The 18,126-nt window shown below is 44.5% G+C and overlaps 1 protein-coding gene across 3 annotated transcripts in view; it reads left to right on the top strand.

The window, feature by feature from the left end:
- The first annotated feature begins 9,703 nt into the window (after positions 1 to 9,703).
- The window catches only part of LOC101174799 (transcription factor E3), a 32,284-nt gene continuing 23,861 nt past the window's right edge, over positions 9,704 to 18,126 (top strand). Inside the window, exon 1 of one of the 3 annotated variants that reach the window (XM_023957123.1) lies at positions 9,704 to 10,272. In XM_023957123.1, the coding sequence (XP_023812891.1) occupies positions 10,154 to 10,272 (119 nt within the window). In that variant the 5' untranslated portion in view covers positions 9,704 to 10,153. Of the gene's footprint in view, positions 10,273 to 11,278; positions 12,761 to 18,126 lie in introns of those variants that run through there. The other 2 variants (XM_023957122.1, XM_011492597.3) reach the window with 2 other exon arrangements.

Genomic DNA, 18,126 nt, shown 5'->3' with positions numbered 1-18,126 from the left:
TAACACAATAAATTTTACATTTATGTCGACATCAAATTATACGTAAATCATGCAGCATGTTGATAACATCCCTGCAGCATCATGCATATCAACATGTGTTCTATTTTTTTTTTTTTACTTGTCCTGTCCAACAGCTGGGCAGGCAGATGAGAACTGAGGGCCTCTTGTGTTGGACATACTTTACTTTAACAACAGGGGTTATTAATTTTCAGACAAAACAAAAAGGTATGTCTGAATAAACCCCTTTTGTAATCAAGGCCAAACTTAATTTCAATCATGTTTGAAAATCTTTGGTGTTGGACCGGATGGAAAAGGAAAGAATGGAAGAAGAGAGAGGGATGTTAGAGAGGGGGGGGGTGGGGTAGGAGGGTGATAATAGGAGGGGGGATAAGACCATGAAGCAGCATAGTGCAGCCAGTTTACTGGTTGTTTATCATTACGGTAAGGTTCAAATGTAGTACAAAAAGGGGGGGGCCTGTCCACACACACACTCAAATGTTATCAACACACCTGGGGGGTATTCCAGGAAGCATGTTTAAACTAGCCTGACTTTAACCCTGAACTCTGGCTGAAATCCGCCTGAACTTGCTTACTCGGGGTATGTCGGTTCCAAAAGACCGGATATGAGTTGGCGTAATTACGCTCGACTAGATGACCCTGGGTTAATGCACGTGCATGTCAAGTACATAAAGACATTCTCAATGGATCGCCGATTTCTGGCGTCACCATGGAAACGCGTGGAAAAAAAGAAAGCGCTATACTTCGGTGTGACGGAGTCTGAGGTTTTAATGATGGCGTATGAAGATTATACGTCCATCAAAAAAGTAATATGGCTGCATCATCAAAAGAAAGAGTTTCTGCTTGTAGTAAGAACAGACAAAGTAAACGCAAGAGTTTCTGGTCTTATTTCCATTTTCCTTGTGACACATATATATAATATAACTTACCCAATTTTGCCACGTTAAATGAATTACTTCTATTGGTAACAAATAATTGAGTTAAATTTAATCAACCTAATTTCTTACGTCTATAAAACTCAATATTTGTTTATACAACTCAAATATATGTATTTATATAACTAAATGTCATATTACTCCAATTCAATTAATATTTTTTCCATCTTAATTAATTATATTTCTTGATCTCTCATATGTCTAAGTTTGAGCCGGCAGATGTGCTCATTTTTATAACAATAAAAAGGACGGGAGAAAAATGCACATTGCGCACATATTCATTAAAGAATTTTCTGTCATTCTGCGCTTTCTGGATCCTCTCTGAGGGGACCTGGGCCCTATGCTGGGGGGGGGGGGCGGGGGACAGCTGTTTGACCACCGGGGGACAGTCTATCAGCTGTCCCCAACTTACCCCCTTCCTCATATAACCTCATAATAGGGTGAGGGGGTGGGGGGCTTAGCCTGCGATGAGCCTTGGGAGGGGGTTTACTAGGCAGTGGCCCCCCTCCTATGGTTGCCGTATGGAGTGGGCCCCCCCTCTTTCGGTTTTATTTGCACCTTAGACATGTAGGGCCCTTTGTAGGGGGGGTGCTTGGACATCACTGCCAGCAAGCAGCGGATGTCCTCCTAGCACCCTACCCGCCAATTTTACCCGCACCTTAGACATTTAGGGCCCCTTGGTGGGGAGGGTGAGGGGACGTCACTGTGAGTAATCAGGAGATGTCCCCTTAGTGCCCTACCCGCCAATTTTAACTGCACCCCCCTTAGTACACACACCCCTCCCCCCTCAATATATACATCCCAACATAAACACACACACATGCACACACACACCCTCTCAAACACACACATTTTGCAAGGAAGGGGGGACCTGGGTCCATCTGTCCCCTGCCTCTTCCCTGGTGGGGGGTGCGGGCCCCTTTGCAACGGCGGCCGTGTCCCCGGGGTGCCGGCTTCCTGGGCCCGGCGGTGCCCTCTCCGCGCGGTGGGGGAGTTCACATTACATCTGAGCCGGGGGTGTCTGGTCCCTGGGGGGTGGGTTCTGGTCCTTGCTCCTGAGTGCTGGGCCCCGCCAAATTTCCAACTGTGGCCGAGCCTGGTCGGGCTATATTTATAACACCCCTTGTGGGCCCTTTTTTTTCCCCCGGGGTTCCCCCCTCCTGGGCGGGGGCGGCGGGCCCCCTGCCTCGCTCCTCCCTGGACCAACCGTGGGCCTGGCGGATGGCTGCCTGGAGTGCGGAGCGGGTCTCCCTTGGGGGGTCCTGGCTCGTACCTGGGGTTGGGGCGGGGGGATGCCCGGAACTCCTGGGTGGTGGTGGGGTGCTCGTTTGGGGCTGTGGGCGTCCTTCTCCGGTGGGGCTCTGCGTTGGGTTCTCCCGGCGCGGCGGGGGGGCTGCTCTCCTGGTTGGGCTGGGGCGGCGCTCTCTTTCCCTCCGTGCTTCCCTGGCCTCTGGCTCTGGGGGCTTTGCGGCGGCCCTGCTGGCCCTGGCCTGGGTGGCGGGCTTGGTCGCCCGGGCGGCGGTTGTTCCCTGCCGGTTCCCGTGTGGCGTTGGGGGGATTGGGGTGGGGATGGCTGGGCACTCTCCCTCCTTCTTTTCACGTTCCACCATCCATTTTAGAAGAACATAAACACTCACCTGAGCACTGGTGTTAGCTCACCTTTGCACTAATAGCTTGCATGACTGAATGACTGAAATATTTCACACTAGTTGCTTTTAAGGCATAAGTATGCGTGTGTGAACACTATCTGTTTTGTGTACATGTCGACAGGTGGACATTTTTGCAGCTAGCAGGTGTGTTTATAACATTTGAGTGTGTGTGTGGACGGGCCCCGCCCTTTTTGTACTGCATTTGAACCTTACCATAATGATTAACAACCAGTAAACTTGTTGCTGTATGCTGCTTCATGGTCTTATCCCCCTTCCCCTCCTATTATCACCCCCTACCCCCCCTCTCTCTAGCGTCCCTCTCTCTTCTTCCCCTCTTTCCTTTTCCGTCCGGTCCAACACCAAAGATTTTCAGACATGATTAAAATTAATAAAGTTTGGCCTCAATTACAAAAGGGGTTTATTCAGACATACCTTTGGTTTGTCTGAAGATTAATAACCCCTCTTGTTAAAGCAAAATATGTCCAACACAAGAGGCCCTCAGCTCTCGTCTGTCTGCCCAGCTGTTGGACAGGACAAGTTAAAAAAAAAAAAAAAAAAAAAAGAATTTTCTGTCATTATTATTACGATAATCACCTGTAGGGGTGCTATTTAAACTCATCATCCTCTCCTTCACATTACTCATAGTGCAGAGACATAAGCACAGTTGGACTAAACAACTCAGCAAAACATGGCACAACACAGTAAAACAGCTAAACAACTAAACACATTTGGTCACAAAGCCACACTTAAACCAAAATCCGTCCAGACGGACAAAGGAAATGGTATCCCACAATCCTTTGCGGTGCCGATCTAACAGCAGGACCAACGTTACACCTATTTAATTGAATTAATTTGAATGAAAGTAAAATAATCTGAAAACTGCGTGTTATTTTTAAACTGACTTAACAAACAAATGATTTATCTTAACTGAAGAAAATAACTATGTTAAATAAAAGTAGTTTAATTTTCCAACATCCATATGTGGTCTTATCACCCTCTCACAGTGGAAAAAGTATTATCTGAGCTTTTTCATCCACTAAATCATCTTCAAATGGGCACGTCATGCTGCTTCACCTCTCTGTAAACAAACTAACCTTTAACTAAACCTGCTCCCGACCAGGTTATGTTCAGAGCATGAGTTGCCATGGCAACTTGACCTACCCTGAAACATACCTCCATTTCTGGAACCAAAACTGAGGTTATCAACTTCCTTAGCCTCAAACTTACCGTGGGAGCTAGCATAACCTGCTTTCTGGAATACCCCCCTGCTGGCTGAAAAAATGTCCACATGTCAACATGTACACAAAACAGGTAGTGTTCACACACGCATATTTATGCCTTCAAACCAACTAGTGTGAAATATTTCATACATTGAATCATGCAAACTATTAGTGCAAAGGTGAGCTAACACCTGTGCTCAGGTGAGTGTTTATGTTCTTCTAAAATGGATGGTGGAATGTGAAAAGAAGGAGGGAGAGTCCCCAGCCACCCCCACATCAAGACCCCCGCCGCAGCAGCAGCGGCAGCCGAAAGCCCCCAACGCCACACGGCAGGGAACAACCGCCCCCCGGGGCGACCAAATCCGCCACCCACGCCAGGGCTAGCAGGACCGCCGCGACGCCCCCAGAGCCAGAGAGCAGGGAGGCATGGGGGGAAAGAGAGCGCCGCCCCAGCCCAACCAGGAGAGCAGCCCCCCCCCCCGCCGCGCCGGGAGAGCCAAACGAGTGCCCACAGCCCCAGACGAGCACCCCATCACCACCCAGGAGTTCTGGGCATCCCCCCGCCCCAACCCCAGGTACAAGCCAGGACCCCCCAAGGGAGACCCACTCCGCACTCCAGGCAGCCACCCACCCGGTCCACGGTTGGTCCAGGGAGGAGCAAGGCAGGGGCCAGCCGCCCCCGCCCAGGAGGGGAGCACCCCTGGGAAAAGGGGGGGCCCACAAGGGGTGTTGTAAACATGGTCCGACTAGGCTCGGCCACAGCACTCAGGGGCAAGGACCAAAACCCACCCCCCAGGGACACGGACACCCCCGGCTCAGGTGTAATGTGAACCCGCTCCCTGCGCAGAGAGAGCACCGCTGGGCCCAGGAAACCGGCACCCAGGGGCACCCAAGGGCCCCGTACCCCCCACCAAGGAAGGGGTAGGGGACAGATGGTCCTTGGTCCCAAATTCCTTGCAAAATGTGTGTGCATGTATGTTTGTTTGTGAGGGGCCCTTGCAGAGCTCTGGGGCTTGTTTCAGAAAGGAGGTTCAACCAACTCTGAGGTTAAACTTGAACTCTGAGTTGGTCAATCGAGAGATTAACAACTCTGAGTTTTCTGTTTCAGAGAAGCTGATCGGAGTTAGGTCAATCAACTCTGACTGGACTGATTCGGAGGTAAGCGTGCGCACCGCGACTATAAGAAGCATTTATCAATGGAGCGCAGATATTACGAGTCACCATGGCAACCGTGGAAAAAAGAGGTCTGCATATTTTTCGCCAGCTGAACTTGACGTGCTGCTGCAGAGTTACAGTGAATATGAGCACATATTCCGGAAGACAAGCAACACCGCTGCATCTGCAAAACAGAGACAGTTAGCGTGGGAAAACATAGCTGCTCAAGTTAATGCGTAAGTTTGCATTTAAATCATTGTTATAAAATATTGGCTGTAATAACTTTTTAAATAGCGTAAGGTGTGAAATAAAAAATGGCGATATTTAGGTGTACTTTTGAAGTGTTATTCCTGGTGTAATTGCATGAAATGCTGCACAGTATGCAGAACCAATCTGGGGGAAAAATGCATTTAACGTCGGTAATGTTTAGAGGACTTTTTTATTAACCTTCCCCTCTTGCAAACGTTGGTCAGTTTTAATATTAATACATGCAATTATGTTTTTAAAAGTGAGCTTATGTCTACCCTTGTATTGATCAAGTGGTAAAGGTTTATATGGGATTAAGAAAGTAAGCAGTGCTAGCAAATTGTGTTTCCAAAAATTAATTGTTACATTAATCTAATTCAATGTCCCTGATTTCATTTTGACGTAAATGCAATCCTGCAGGAATTAAAAGAACATGGCAGCAGCTAAAAATGAAGTATAAAAACATAATTCAATCAGGTCAAATTTGAGCATGTCATGGATGTAGGCTTTGTTGACAATATTTGACATATGAAACATCTACATAGCAATACATATCTAATGTTGTTTTCATTGTATATGTAATTCACTGCAACGAAAAACGGTAACGCTCAAACAAAAACGTATGGGGAAATGACAAAAAATCGAGTCTAGGTCTCAAAATCCTTGCACGACGTAAATGTAATTCTTTACGAATTAATGCAACCTCCTTGTCTATTGGGTCCTCCAAAAAAGGACAAGCCATTCTTGTCACTTAGACCGTCTCTGTGTGACGGAAATGTGGGCAATGAAAGTTAAAGCGTAAAATACCGCTTCGTCTTTAAAAAGGGGAGGGGACCGGCAGAAACCTTGAGTTTAGAGAATAAAACCTGCTCCCGACCAGGTTAGGTTCACACCATAAGTAACCATGGACACTGACTCCGAGTATAAGTTACCGCTCTTTCAGAAACAGGTTTGACTTACTCTGCTTTCTCTGGTTTAACAAACCTCCCATTCTGAAACGGAAAACCCAGGGTTTCCCTGATTTCAGGGATTTCACCTTTCTGAAACAGGCCCCTGGTCAGGCCTCAACGGGACCTAGGCAGCCAACCGGCCGGGGCAACCGCCGATTGCCTCAGCGGAGACCCGACCCGTCAACCCCCCAAGGTCCCCCCCACCGGAGGCCCCGACCCCCACACCGAACCATGGCAGAAAGGCAAGGAGCAGCGACGACCAGGCCCCCCACCCCCTAAGTCACGGAGTTAGCTATGGGAGACCAGAGAGACTGAATTCTTTCAAAGTTACTTGAACTTTGGACTGACATTTTTTCCAAGCTGATATCATCAAGCAGCAGATTTCTGTGTTGACTTATATTTATATTTTTCTTGTTCATCCAATTTTTTTAAAATAGTTTTTTTAGCAAAACAAAGAGTTATGAAAATGATTGATACTAATCCTTCTTCTATATCGATGGGACTCATGTCACCAAGCACACAAAATGATAGTGAAGCTGTGATTGAAACTTTAAACCATACTGATAGATCGGCACATACCTGCTGCCAGAGAGCCTGGACAGGTGTGCAGAACCACAGTGCATGCATGTAACTGTCGGGTAGATTACTATCACAGTGATCGCAAATGTCTGAGTTACTGAGACCCATCTTGAATATCCTCTGTCCAGTGTAGTAAATTCTGTGAAGTGTTTTGAAATGGATTTTTTTTTCATTTATTTATTTGTTCCTTTCATGAAAATTGATGTTCAAATGTTTACATGTTTCTCTTACATATTGAACATTTTCAATATGGATTAACTGCAGATTTGGACTTTTTGTCAGTTTAAAGGTGTTTAGACAAAGTTCTGACCAGAAGCTTTCATCTGTGCTGATGCTTAAATATGCATCCCATTTTGTTGTCGGAAGTAGAATATTATTATGTAAATTACATAAAAGTTTGTATATTTTGGAGAAGTTTTTATTCATTGAAAAATTAATCAAAGAGGCAACTGCTTCTGGTGGCTTTAAATCAATGTCTTTGTATTTAAATTTTTTAGTAATAATTGATTTAAGTTGCTGATATTCCAATAAGTTATTTATTCCATGTTTGTCTTTTAGTTCCTGGGGAGTTATGAATCTTCCATCAATAATTAGGTGCTCTAGTTCTTTTATGCCCCTTGCTTGCCAAGCTGGGAAGTGGATCATTTTTTTGTTTATAAGGATGTCCGGGTTGTTCCATCCATCCATCCATCCATCCATCCATCCATCTTCCTCCGCTTATCCGGGACCGGGTCGCGGGGGCAGCAGACTGAGCAGAGATGCCCAGACTTCCCTCACCCCAGCCACTTCCTCCAGCTCCTCTGGGGGGACCCCGAGACGTTCCCAGGCCAGCCGAGAGACGTAGTCTCTCCAGCGTGTCCTGGGTCTTCCCCGGGGCCTCCGCCCAGTGGGACATGCCCGGAACACCTCTCCAGGGAGGCGTCCAGGAGGCATCCGAACTAGATGCCCGAGCCACCTCAACTGGCTCCTTTCGATGTGGAGGAGAAGCGGTTCTACTCCGAGCTCTCCGCGGGTGACCGAGCTTCTCACCCTATCTCTAAGGGAGCGCCCAGCCACCCTGCGGAGGAAGCTCATTTCAGCCGCTTGTATTCGGGACCTCGTTCTTTCGGTCATGACCCATAGCTCATGACCATAGGTGAGTACTGGAACGTAGATCGACCGGTAAATTGAGAGCTTTGCTTTTCGGCTCAGCTCTCTCTTCACCACGACGGACCGATAGAGCGACCGCATAACTACGGACGCTGCTCCGATCCGCCTGTCAATCTCACGCTCCGATTTTCCCTCACTCGTGAACAAGACCCCAAGATATTTAAACTCCTCCACCTGGGGCAAGGACACTCCACCGACCGAGAGATGGCAAACTACCTTTCTCCGGTTGTTCCAGATGGGTGTTATTTTTTGTTGAATTGATGATTTTGATATTTTGACAAATTCCCACCAGGCTCTTAAAGTGGCATTTATATTAATACTTTGGAAACAATCCTGTTTTTTACTGTTTGGCTAATAAATGGTAGATCTGACAGGTTGATCTTTTCACATAACGCTTGTTCCAAGTCTAACCATGAGTTGGTTTCTGGATTATTTTTTAACCATTTTAAGATGTATTGTACTCTATTTGCAAGAAAGTATTTGTGGAAGTTAGGTAATTCTAAGCCTCCACAGCTTTTTGCAGATTTTAAAGTTTTTAGACAAATTCTTGCAGGTTTATTGTTCCATAAAAAGCTTGATATGGATGAGTCTAATGTTTTGAACAATTTTCGTCTTTGCTCCGCATTACTCTTCACTGGTAATAAAACAGATTTATTCCAATTAATTAAGTAGTCTGATATGGAGGAGAATTCATTAATAATTGTTACCGTTTCATTTACAGAATGTAAATTACTTAAAAACAGTAATATGTCATCTGCATAGAGACTAATTTTATGATGCCTGTGTTTGGTTGTAATTCCTTTAATGCTCTCATTCTGTCTTATTGCTGCAGCTAGAGGCTCAATAAATTTAGCAAAAAGAGAGGGGGAGAGTGGGCAACCCTGTCTGATTCCTCTTCCAAGAAAAAACCTGTTTGAAGTCTGTTTATTAGTTCTAACTGATGCATTGGGGTTGTGATATAATATTTTAATCCAATTGACGAATGATTCTCCAAACCCAAACTTATGGAGGGCAGCAATCAGGAATTTCCAGTTTACTCTGTCAAAAGCTTTTTCAGCATCCAATGAGAGTATGGTCATTTCCTGTTTTTTAATGGTGGCAAAGTCTATTATGTTAACTAGTCCGCGGACATTGTCATCCGAGTGTCTGCCTTTGATGAATCCAGTTTGATCGAGGTGAATTATGTGAGGAGTGATTTTTTCTATTCTCTGTGCTAGTGCTTTGCAGATAATTTTTACATCTGCATTGATTAAGGAAATGGGGCGATAGCTTGAAGAACTAGTGGGGTCTTTATCTGGTTTAAGGAGGAGAATTATGTTGGCGGAGTTTTTTGTTAGATGGCATTGATGGGCTTTCCTTGATAAATGTTACCATTTCAAAAAACGTTGATGCCAGTTGTTCCCAGAATTCTTTATAAAACTCAGCAGGAAAGCCGTCAGGCCCTGGTGCTTTACCATGTGACATAAGTAACAGAGCTTCATGAAGCTCAGACAACGGAAGCGGTAAGTCTAGGTTTGTCATCTGATCTTGACTTAATCATGGTAAGTTTATTTTATCTAGAAATGACTTGATGCTTTGCTCTGATGGGTTAATCTGTGATGTGTATAGGTTTTTATAAAAGTCTTTAAACGCGGTATTGATTTTGACCGGATCACGAGTGACATCTCCTTTTTCGTCAATGATGGAAGTGATTGTTGATTTTTCTTTATTAATTTTAAGCTGATTAGCAAGAAGTGTGTTCTATTAATGAAGCCCCTGCAGCATTAAAATAAATAAATTATACTTCTTACCTGTCAAATGTTATGCCTTCCTCCTTCATGGACTCATTTCTCAGATTTTGGCTGTTGAAACCCACATAATGAACTGGCATATTGCAAAAAATGTGTTCACATGCATGCACTGCAGCAGTGACTTGACCTCACCAACATGGCGGTGCTCCACTCCCATGAGGAATCACGTGATGTCTCCTCTGGCGATATAACTTATTGTCCCAAACGGACGTCACCCTTCCGCGTGCGGTGATTGGCTGTGCATGACCAGAAGGGCTCTTCTATTGGTCGTCTAGAAAAGCACTGGATCCGCTTCCTGTAGTTTTGTCAGTTTTTACAGAGTTTATGGTTATGACTTAACTCCCAAACAAGTCCGTTCCAGCACAGCGCCACCGGTTCCTCCTCTTCCGGTCCCGCTGCCTCTATTTGGAAACTTTCGCCAAAATTTCTTTTCTTGCCGTGATTGTCGGGATCTCCGGAGAAATGTCAGGAGATATGTCAGGCATCTGCTCGGACCTGTCCCGAGCTGGGATCGATCTTGACCCACAGCCGCACACCGTGTATGTGATCCTGGATTCGACCGAGACCCTCAACCTGGTCCGGTGAGTCATAACGTTCTGGCCCGTTCCGTAAGGATTTTAGTTTCAGGGATTTCGCTTAGCTGAGCTCAGCTTACTCTGTCAGTGTGGTATATTGTGATAGACAGCAGTAATAACCACCGCCACCAATAGATGGTGCTGTCGGCCTGTATACAGTGTTGCCAGATTGGGCGGTTTTCCGCCCAATTGGGCGGTTTTTGTTCTAAATTTGCGGGTAAAAATGGCTTTGGGCGGGTATGCATAATTTGGGCGGTTTTAGGGTCTGTTCGGCGGGTTTTTCCCCCTCATGAATATATAATAGCGGACTACGTTAGGCTGAGTGGTTGTTGAAGTCTTATGTTCTGAAGCTCCGTGAACGCACCATGTAGAGACGCTTAATGGGTTCTGTCATCTAACCTGTTGTTGGGGGTTTGCCGCCCCGCCCCTCCTCTTAGAAGTTGCCTTGTTTAAAGGTGACACCGCGGTCGCGTGTGGGCGGAGCTACGAGCTAACGTTATGGTCTCATCGCTGCATGTCTGTGTTTATCAGTGCATGGTAGACACGGAGAATGAGGAGAGATCAGGTTTATTATTTTGAAGAGTTCTACTTGGTAATCATGTTTCCATGTTTGAGTTCATGAGATCGTCCCAGAAAGTCTCTGCTTCAACTCCCGCAGGGAAAGCTGCGTGTGAATCGTGTTTCCATCTCTCTGACAGTTTAAAAAAATCTACAAAAGCTGTACATTGTTGTTTCTTCCAATCATAGATAGATAGATAGATAGATAGATAGATAGATAGATAGATAGATAGATAGATAGATAGATAGATAGATAGATAGATATGATTGTGCTTTTAGACTGGACAGGTAGCTGTGGAAAAGCCAGTCGAGTAATATCCCCTTTCTACGACTGTGATTTGTGAATGTGTAATTCACCCCCCCCCCCCCCCCCCCCCCCCCCCCCCCCCCCCCCCCCCCGGGTTCTGGCGGTTTTCAGATGACTTTTGGGCTGGAAAACTGTGACTCTATCTGGCCTGTAAATGCCATGAGGAGTTTCGAAGTAAAGTACACGTAAATGCTCTTGCCCCGAAAGCTGTGTCCCTGTCGTCTGTCCTAATTAAGAGACCCGCTGATAGCACCCACGCTAAGGTAACTCGGAGCAACATCATATAAAGTCACAACATGGTGTCAGAAGTGCAAGCTGTCGTGTGAGAGGGAGACTGCAGCCGAGCAACGCAAGTGAGCTAGCTTAAATTAGCATAGTTCACCTTGCTGAAAACATGGAGCAGTTCAAACCGCCATCGCCGCTGCTGCTCAATCTGTCAGAAACTTGGCGCAGGTGGGAACAAAGATTCCAGTTGTACATGACTGCAACAGGTGCGTTGGAAAAAGATGAAAAGGTTAAAATAGCCATTCTTCTTCACACCATCGGCGAGGAAGCTTTAGAAGTGTACAACACACTTGCTATTACCCCAGCCGGAGACGCACTTACGATGGAGGACATTCTGAAAGCATTCAAAGACTACTGTAGCCCACAAAAGAATGTTGTATTTGAGCGCCATCAGTTCTGGTCACACCCAATGATGTCAGGAATATCAGTGGACAGATATGTCACAGAGCTCCGTCAAAAAAGCAAAAATTGTGAGTTTGGAGCTGATGAGGAAGGCATGATCAGGGATAAGTTGGTGTTCAGCATAAATGACACAAGACTGAAAGAGAGACTGCTTCGGGAAAATGACCTCACTCTTCGTAAAGCATTAGAAATATGCAGATCAGGTGAGGTGGCCAATGCACAGATCCAGGTCGTGCAGTCAACACCTGTCACCCACGACACAGCAGTGGATACGTTGAAGAAAGCTCAAAGACACAATAAATCAGTACATGGCAAACACCGAACGAGCAGCAACAAGCAAGTGGTTTGCACCAAATGTGGTAATAAGCACGAGCCTCGACAGTGTCCAGCTTATGGAGCAACGTGTCACAAGTGTGGAAAAAATAATCACTTTTCCAAGGTATGCAGAACAAATGCAGAGAAAAAAGGCTACTTCAAGAAAAACATGAACAACATTGAGACTGAAGTTGACTCATTGTACATAGGCATGGTGCGGAGTGATGATAGTGACATAGATGGTAGTTGGAATGAAACTGTGAACATTGAAGGCATGCAAGTTACTTTTAAACTTGACACAGGTGTGGATGCAAATGTTCTGCCCAAGTCAGTTTATGCAAAGCTGCCTGGTGCTCCTCAATTACAGCCCACAAAGACTGTCCTCATAGCTTTTGGTGGAACCCGCATAGATGGTGTAGTTTCTCTTGAATGTGAAACAAGGAAGTGTAAAGCTGTGTGTGACTTTCTGGTGTCCAGCCATGCAGATAAGTCGATCCTAGGTGGAAAAGCTTGTGAACAGCTGCACCTGGTGAAACGAATTGGGACAATCGCAGCAGCAAAGTCTCCACAGCCAACCAAACCACCAGCAACCAAGGAAGAAGTACGCAGAGGTCTTCACAGGCTTGGGTGAGTTTCCTGGAGTTCACCACATACACATAGACCCAAACGTCACACCTGTGATTCATGCATGCAGAAATGTTCCGCTGTCCATAATGGAGCCACTGAAAAAGACACTGAAAGACTTACAAGACAGAAATGTAATAAAGCCAGTCAAGGAGCCCACAGATTGGGTAAATAGTCTGGTTGCAACACAGAAAAAGAATGGAACACTAAGGGTGTGTTTGGACCCTTGTGACCTGAACCAAGCAGTAAAACGCCAGCACTATTCTATCCCCACACATGAGGATGTTCGTAGTAAACTGGCAGGAAAATCAATCTTCACCATTCTGGATGAAAAAGATGGTTACTGGCAGATCAAACTGGACGAGCCATCTTCTAAGCTCTGCACCTTTAACACACCTTGGGGCCGGTTTCGTTTCCTCCGGCTCCCATTTGGCATTAAGTCTGCCAGCGAGGTTTTTCAACAAAAGAACTGTGAGACTTTTGGTGACATGCCAAAGTAGACACAGTGAAATACATGGGTCACATCATAACTGCAGCAGGCCAGAAAGCGGACGACACAAAGATCAAAGCCATTATTGACATGCCAACTCCAGAGGATAAACAAAGTCTCCAGCGTCTTCTGGGAATGGTAAAATTCTTGGCACAGTACATCCCAAATGAAGCGTCGGTTACTGCACCTTTGAGGCAGTTACTAAAGAAGGACACTGTGTGGCAGTGGCAACCACACCACACAGCTGCGTTAAGCACACTGAAGACGGCGCTCACTCAAGCTCCAGTTCTGAGATTCTATGACCAAACTAAATCTTTGACTCTACAAGCAGACTCTTCAAAAGATGGACTGGGTGCGTGCCTGCTACAGGATGGACAACCTGTATGTTATGCGTCACGAGCACTCACGGACACAGAAAAGAGATACGCCCAAATTGAAAAAGAGCTGCTTGCCATTGTGTTTGCTACCAAAAGATTCCACCAGTATGTCTATGGAAGACCAGTGACTGTGCAGTCTGATCACAAGCCTCTTGAAGCGATCATGCGCAAACCGCTGTCCAAAGCACCAGCCAGATTTCAAGGAATGCTGTTACAGCTGCAAAGGTATGAACTCACTGTCACATACACGCCCGGCAAACACATGTTCATAGCCGATGCCCTCTCTCGTGCTACAGCAACCAGTGACAATGACGCCACAAGTGAAAATGGCTGTGATGAGAGAGTTGTGTATGCATTAGAGGCTACAGAGGCACTGAGTGAAGACACACTCAATAGACTGAGAACAGCAGTTGCAACAGACAGTGAGCTACAAGCTGTGTGTGAAAAACACATTCATGGGTGGCCAGCTAAACGTAAAAGTTTAGACAGAGCACTATATTGCTATTGGCCCATGCGACATAATATCAGCATTCACAAAGGCATAGTCATGGTAGGAGACAAGATCGTGATACCACAGAACTTCCGACAAACTATCCTGGAAAAACTGCACATGGCTCACCAAGGTATACAGCGCACGAAAGCTAAAGCAAGAAAAGTGCTATACTGGCCTGGTATGTCCAGTGATATAGAGACTATGATTCAAAAATGTGAACAGTGCCAGCAAATGCAACCAAAGAACCAGGCGGAGCCACTTGTTCCACACATGATTCCGGAGCTGCCGTGGATGAAAATTGGAGCAGATATTTTCGAGCTGGGGGGTCAGCCGTATCTGTTGTTAATTGATTACCTGACCAAATACCCGGAGGTTCTCAACTTGCCAGACAAAACAGCTTACTCTGTCATTCAAAAGATGAAGTCAGTGTTTGCAAGACACGGGATTCCCAAAGAAATAGTGAGCGACCATGTTCCATTTGCCAGCTATGAGATGAAATCATTCGCAGATGCTTGGGAGATTAAGCTCACTCATTCCAGCCCTGGTTTTCCCTCTTCAAACGGAATGGCGGAGCGAGCCATTAAGACTGTCAAACATGCACTAAAGAAAGCAATCCAGACCGTCACTGATCCACATCTAGTGATGTTGTCACTGAGAAACACTCCAGTTACTGGATTGAACTTGTCACCCGCACAAATGTTGATGGGAAGAGTCCTGCGCAGCACCCTGCCATGTTCTAGTAATGTGTTGAGACAGTTAACTCCACAAAACATCCCAGAAAAACTACGAGACATGCAATCAAAGCAAAAGTTACACTTTGACAAGCGTGCAAGACCACTACCAGTTCTATCTCCTGGTGACACTGTGCATATGCAAACCCGCCGCGGTTGGGAGCCAGCAGTCATCGTTCATCAAAGAGAGGAACCACGCTCCTACACCGTGCGAACACCATCAGGTAATACTCTCAGGAGGAACAGAAGGCATCTGAGGAAAACACACTCAAGTTTGTTTAAGGACACAACTCTGAATTTGGATTCGGATGGACTATTCTCTCAAAACCCAGAATCAGTTGATCCACCAGAATGTGATTCCCCACAGAAATCATCTTCTGAGAGTATGGAAAACACAGCACCGTACTTCACACGCAGTGGTCGACCAGTCATACGTCCTGCCAGATACAGAGACTAGTTAATGTGACAGTTTTGTGTTCATACTGTTGCTTTGATTGGTTTAATAGTTACGTAAAAGAAAAGAGTATGTTCGTTTTGAAACATTTTAAGAAATAAGTTAAATGTTTGTATGTCGATGTTTCAGACTACTGCACTAAGATGCACATTGTTAAATGTAAGGTTGTTTACAATCTGAATTTGCCTAGCCATTATGTTAAGAGCATAAGACCGTCTAATGTTCAAATTATTTAGAGGGTGCTTTTGTGTTTAAACAACTGTTGAAGATGTTATGACTAACATGTCTTGGGAAAAGAGGGATGTGGTATATTGTGATAGACAGCAGTAATAACCACCGCCACCAATAGATGGTGTTGTCGGCCTGTATATGCCATGAGGAGTTTCAGAGTAAAGTACACGTAAATGCTCTTGCCCCGAAAGCTGTGTCCCTGTCGTCTGTCCTAATTAAGAGACCCGCTGATAGCACCCACGCTAAGGTAACTCGGAGCAACATCATATAAAGTCACAACAGTCAGGTAGCAGAAACTCACTCATCGGGTTAAGACGAAAAGTTTGAAAAGTGCTCCCTGTGACGTCACGCTGAAGCTGAGGTTAATATTGTATTTGACCTTTGACCTGGGTGCGTAGTAGCAGGGCATTTATCTTCCTCTGCCTCTATCTTCATCAGATGATCAAAACCTGTATTTCTCATCAAACGGTTCACAGGGAGATTTTTCCAGATTAGTTTGTTGACATAAATCTAACCATTGACTGGTTATGGAAATGGGTCACTTCTGCTGAAACCAAGTCAATTCCTTTTTTTAACAAGATGCTGGAATAAGCAATGGAACTTCCTTGTGACATCTTCAGTAGCTAACAAAATGCTGAAAACGGCTAAAATAGCTTAAAAATTGCTATAGCTTGGGGTCTGCATCTTTTAATGCTTAAATAGACATTTGGTCCAGTTTCTTACCAACCAAAACCATGTGAGAACTGCAAAATCCCACTTCACGGTTCCTGGGTCCTCCGAGCTGCCTGGCCTGGCCTAGTGTGCCCACATCCGGTGCACTGGACCCGAGGGTTCGGGGGCTGTGGGGGAGGAGGTGCTGGGGATGAGTTGTGTTCTTGTTGCTTGGATGCTGACACTCCAGCCAACAGGAAGACGGGGCAGATGGCGTCTTCTGGGTTCTCTCTTCTTTAGCTATTTAGTATTATTTCCCTTTTATTTGTGTTTGTTTTTATGTACAGTACCTTGAGCTGTTCTTTTAACATGTAATGTTCTATAGAAATATATATTTTTTAATTTTTTAGAAAAAAAACATTTTACTGTTGTTCGGTGACTATAAAGTGATTCGTTTATAACGTTTTGCTTTAATATATTATAAGAATTTAATTATACCTGCGTTATAATTTTCTATGGATAACAACTTTAACATCTACTTTCAAAATAAATTACACCTTGTATCAAGTAAGATTCTCCTGCTGCAGCAGATTCACTTATAATTATATACTTTGCCTCTAAACAGCGAGAAGATACTATTTTACGATAATATGTGCTTTAAACTTATTCTAATAACAAACAGCTCTGACAATACATTAAACCTTTAGCCATTATTTTACTTAGTTATGGATGAGTGGGAAAGCACACAAAGCCTCTTAAATTAATTTAATTTAATTTAGAATAGCAGTGGTTAAATAATGAGTTTATTTTACTAATAAAAGGCAGACTAACAGGTCTTTCAGGTCAGAATTCGAGCTGACAGTTTACAGCAGTTGCATAAAAATAAATTATTTAAAGGGCCTATGTCATACTTTTCTTAAGCCTTTCAGAATAAACTACAGTGGTGGAAAAAATAGTTGGTACCCCTCAGTTAAAGAAAGAAAGTCCACAATGCTCACTGAAATGACTTGAAACGTTCAAAAGTAACAATAAATTAAAATGTATTGAAAAATAAAATAATCAAAATCAGCCATTACTTTTAAGTTTTTGATTAACAGAAATATTTAAAAAAATAAACTAATGAACTAATTGCCCAGGGGGTCATGATGAACTTAGGTATGTCCTTTAATTGACATCACAGCAAAGGAGAGAATTGTCCCAGGACATTAGAAACAAAATTATAGACAAACATGGTAAAGTCAAAAATGAAGCATCCAACCAAAAGAACACTGTCCCTACTGTGAAACATGGAGGAGGCTCAGTTCTGTTTTGGGGCTGCTTTGCTGCATCTGCCACAGGGTGTCTTGAAGTTGTACAAGGTAAAATGAAATCTCCAGATTATCAAGGCATTCTGGGAAAAATGTGCTGCCTAGTGTCAGAAAACTTGGTCTCAGTCTCAGGTCATGGGTCTTCTTACAGGACAACGATCCAAAACACACAGCCAAAAACCCCCAAGAATGGCTAAGAGAAAAGCGTTGGACTATTCTGAAGTGGCCTTCTATGAGCCCAGATCTGAATATTTGTGAAAGCAGCACAAAGTGATTGCCTCAAAAGGTTGTGCAACAAAATATTAAGTTATAGGTACCATCATTTTTGTTCAGCCTTTTTTCATTATTGTTATTATTTTTTTTTAAATAATTCTGTTAATCAACAACTCAAAAGTAATGGCTGATTTTGATTATTTAATCTTCAATAAATTTTAATTTCTTGTTACTTTTGAATGTTTCAAGTCATTTCAGTGAGCATTGTGGACTTTCTTTCTTTAACTGAGGGGTACCAACAACTTTGGCCACCACTGTATATCCATCTTTCTCTTTCGGATTGTGCCGTCAGGGGTCGCCACAGCGAACAAGTCGCATGGTAAACTTGGCAATGTTTTACGCCGGATGCCCTTCCTCCCTTC

This window comes from Oryzias latipes, chromosome 7 (genome assembly GCF_002234675.1).
Source record: "Oryzias latipes chromosome 7, ASM223467v1".
Classification (NCBI taxonomy): Eukaryota; Metazoa; Chordata; class Actinopteri; order Beloniformes; family Adrianichthyidae; genus Oryzias; species Oryzias latipes.
Note: the sequence above shows the minus strand (reverse complement) of the source record. Positions and strands in the feature narration are given on the sequence as shown.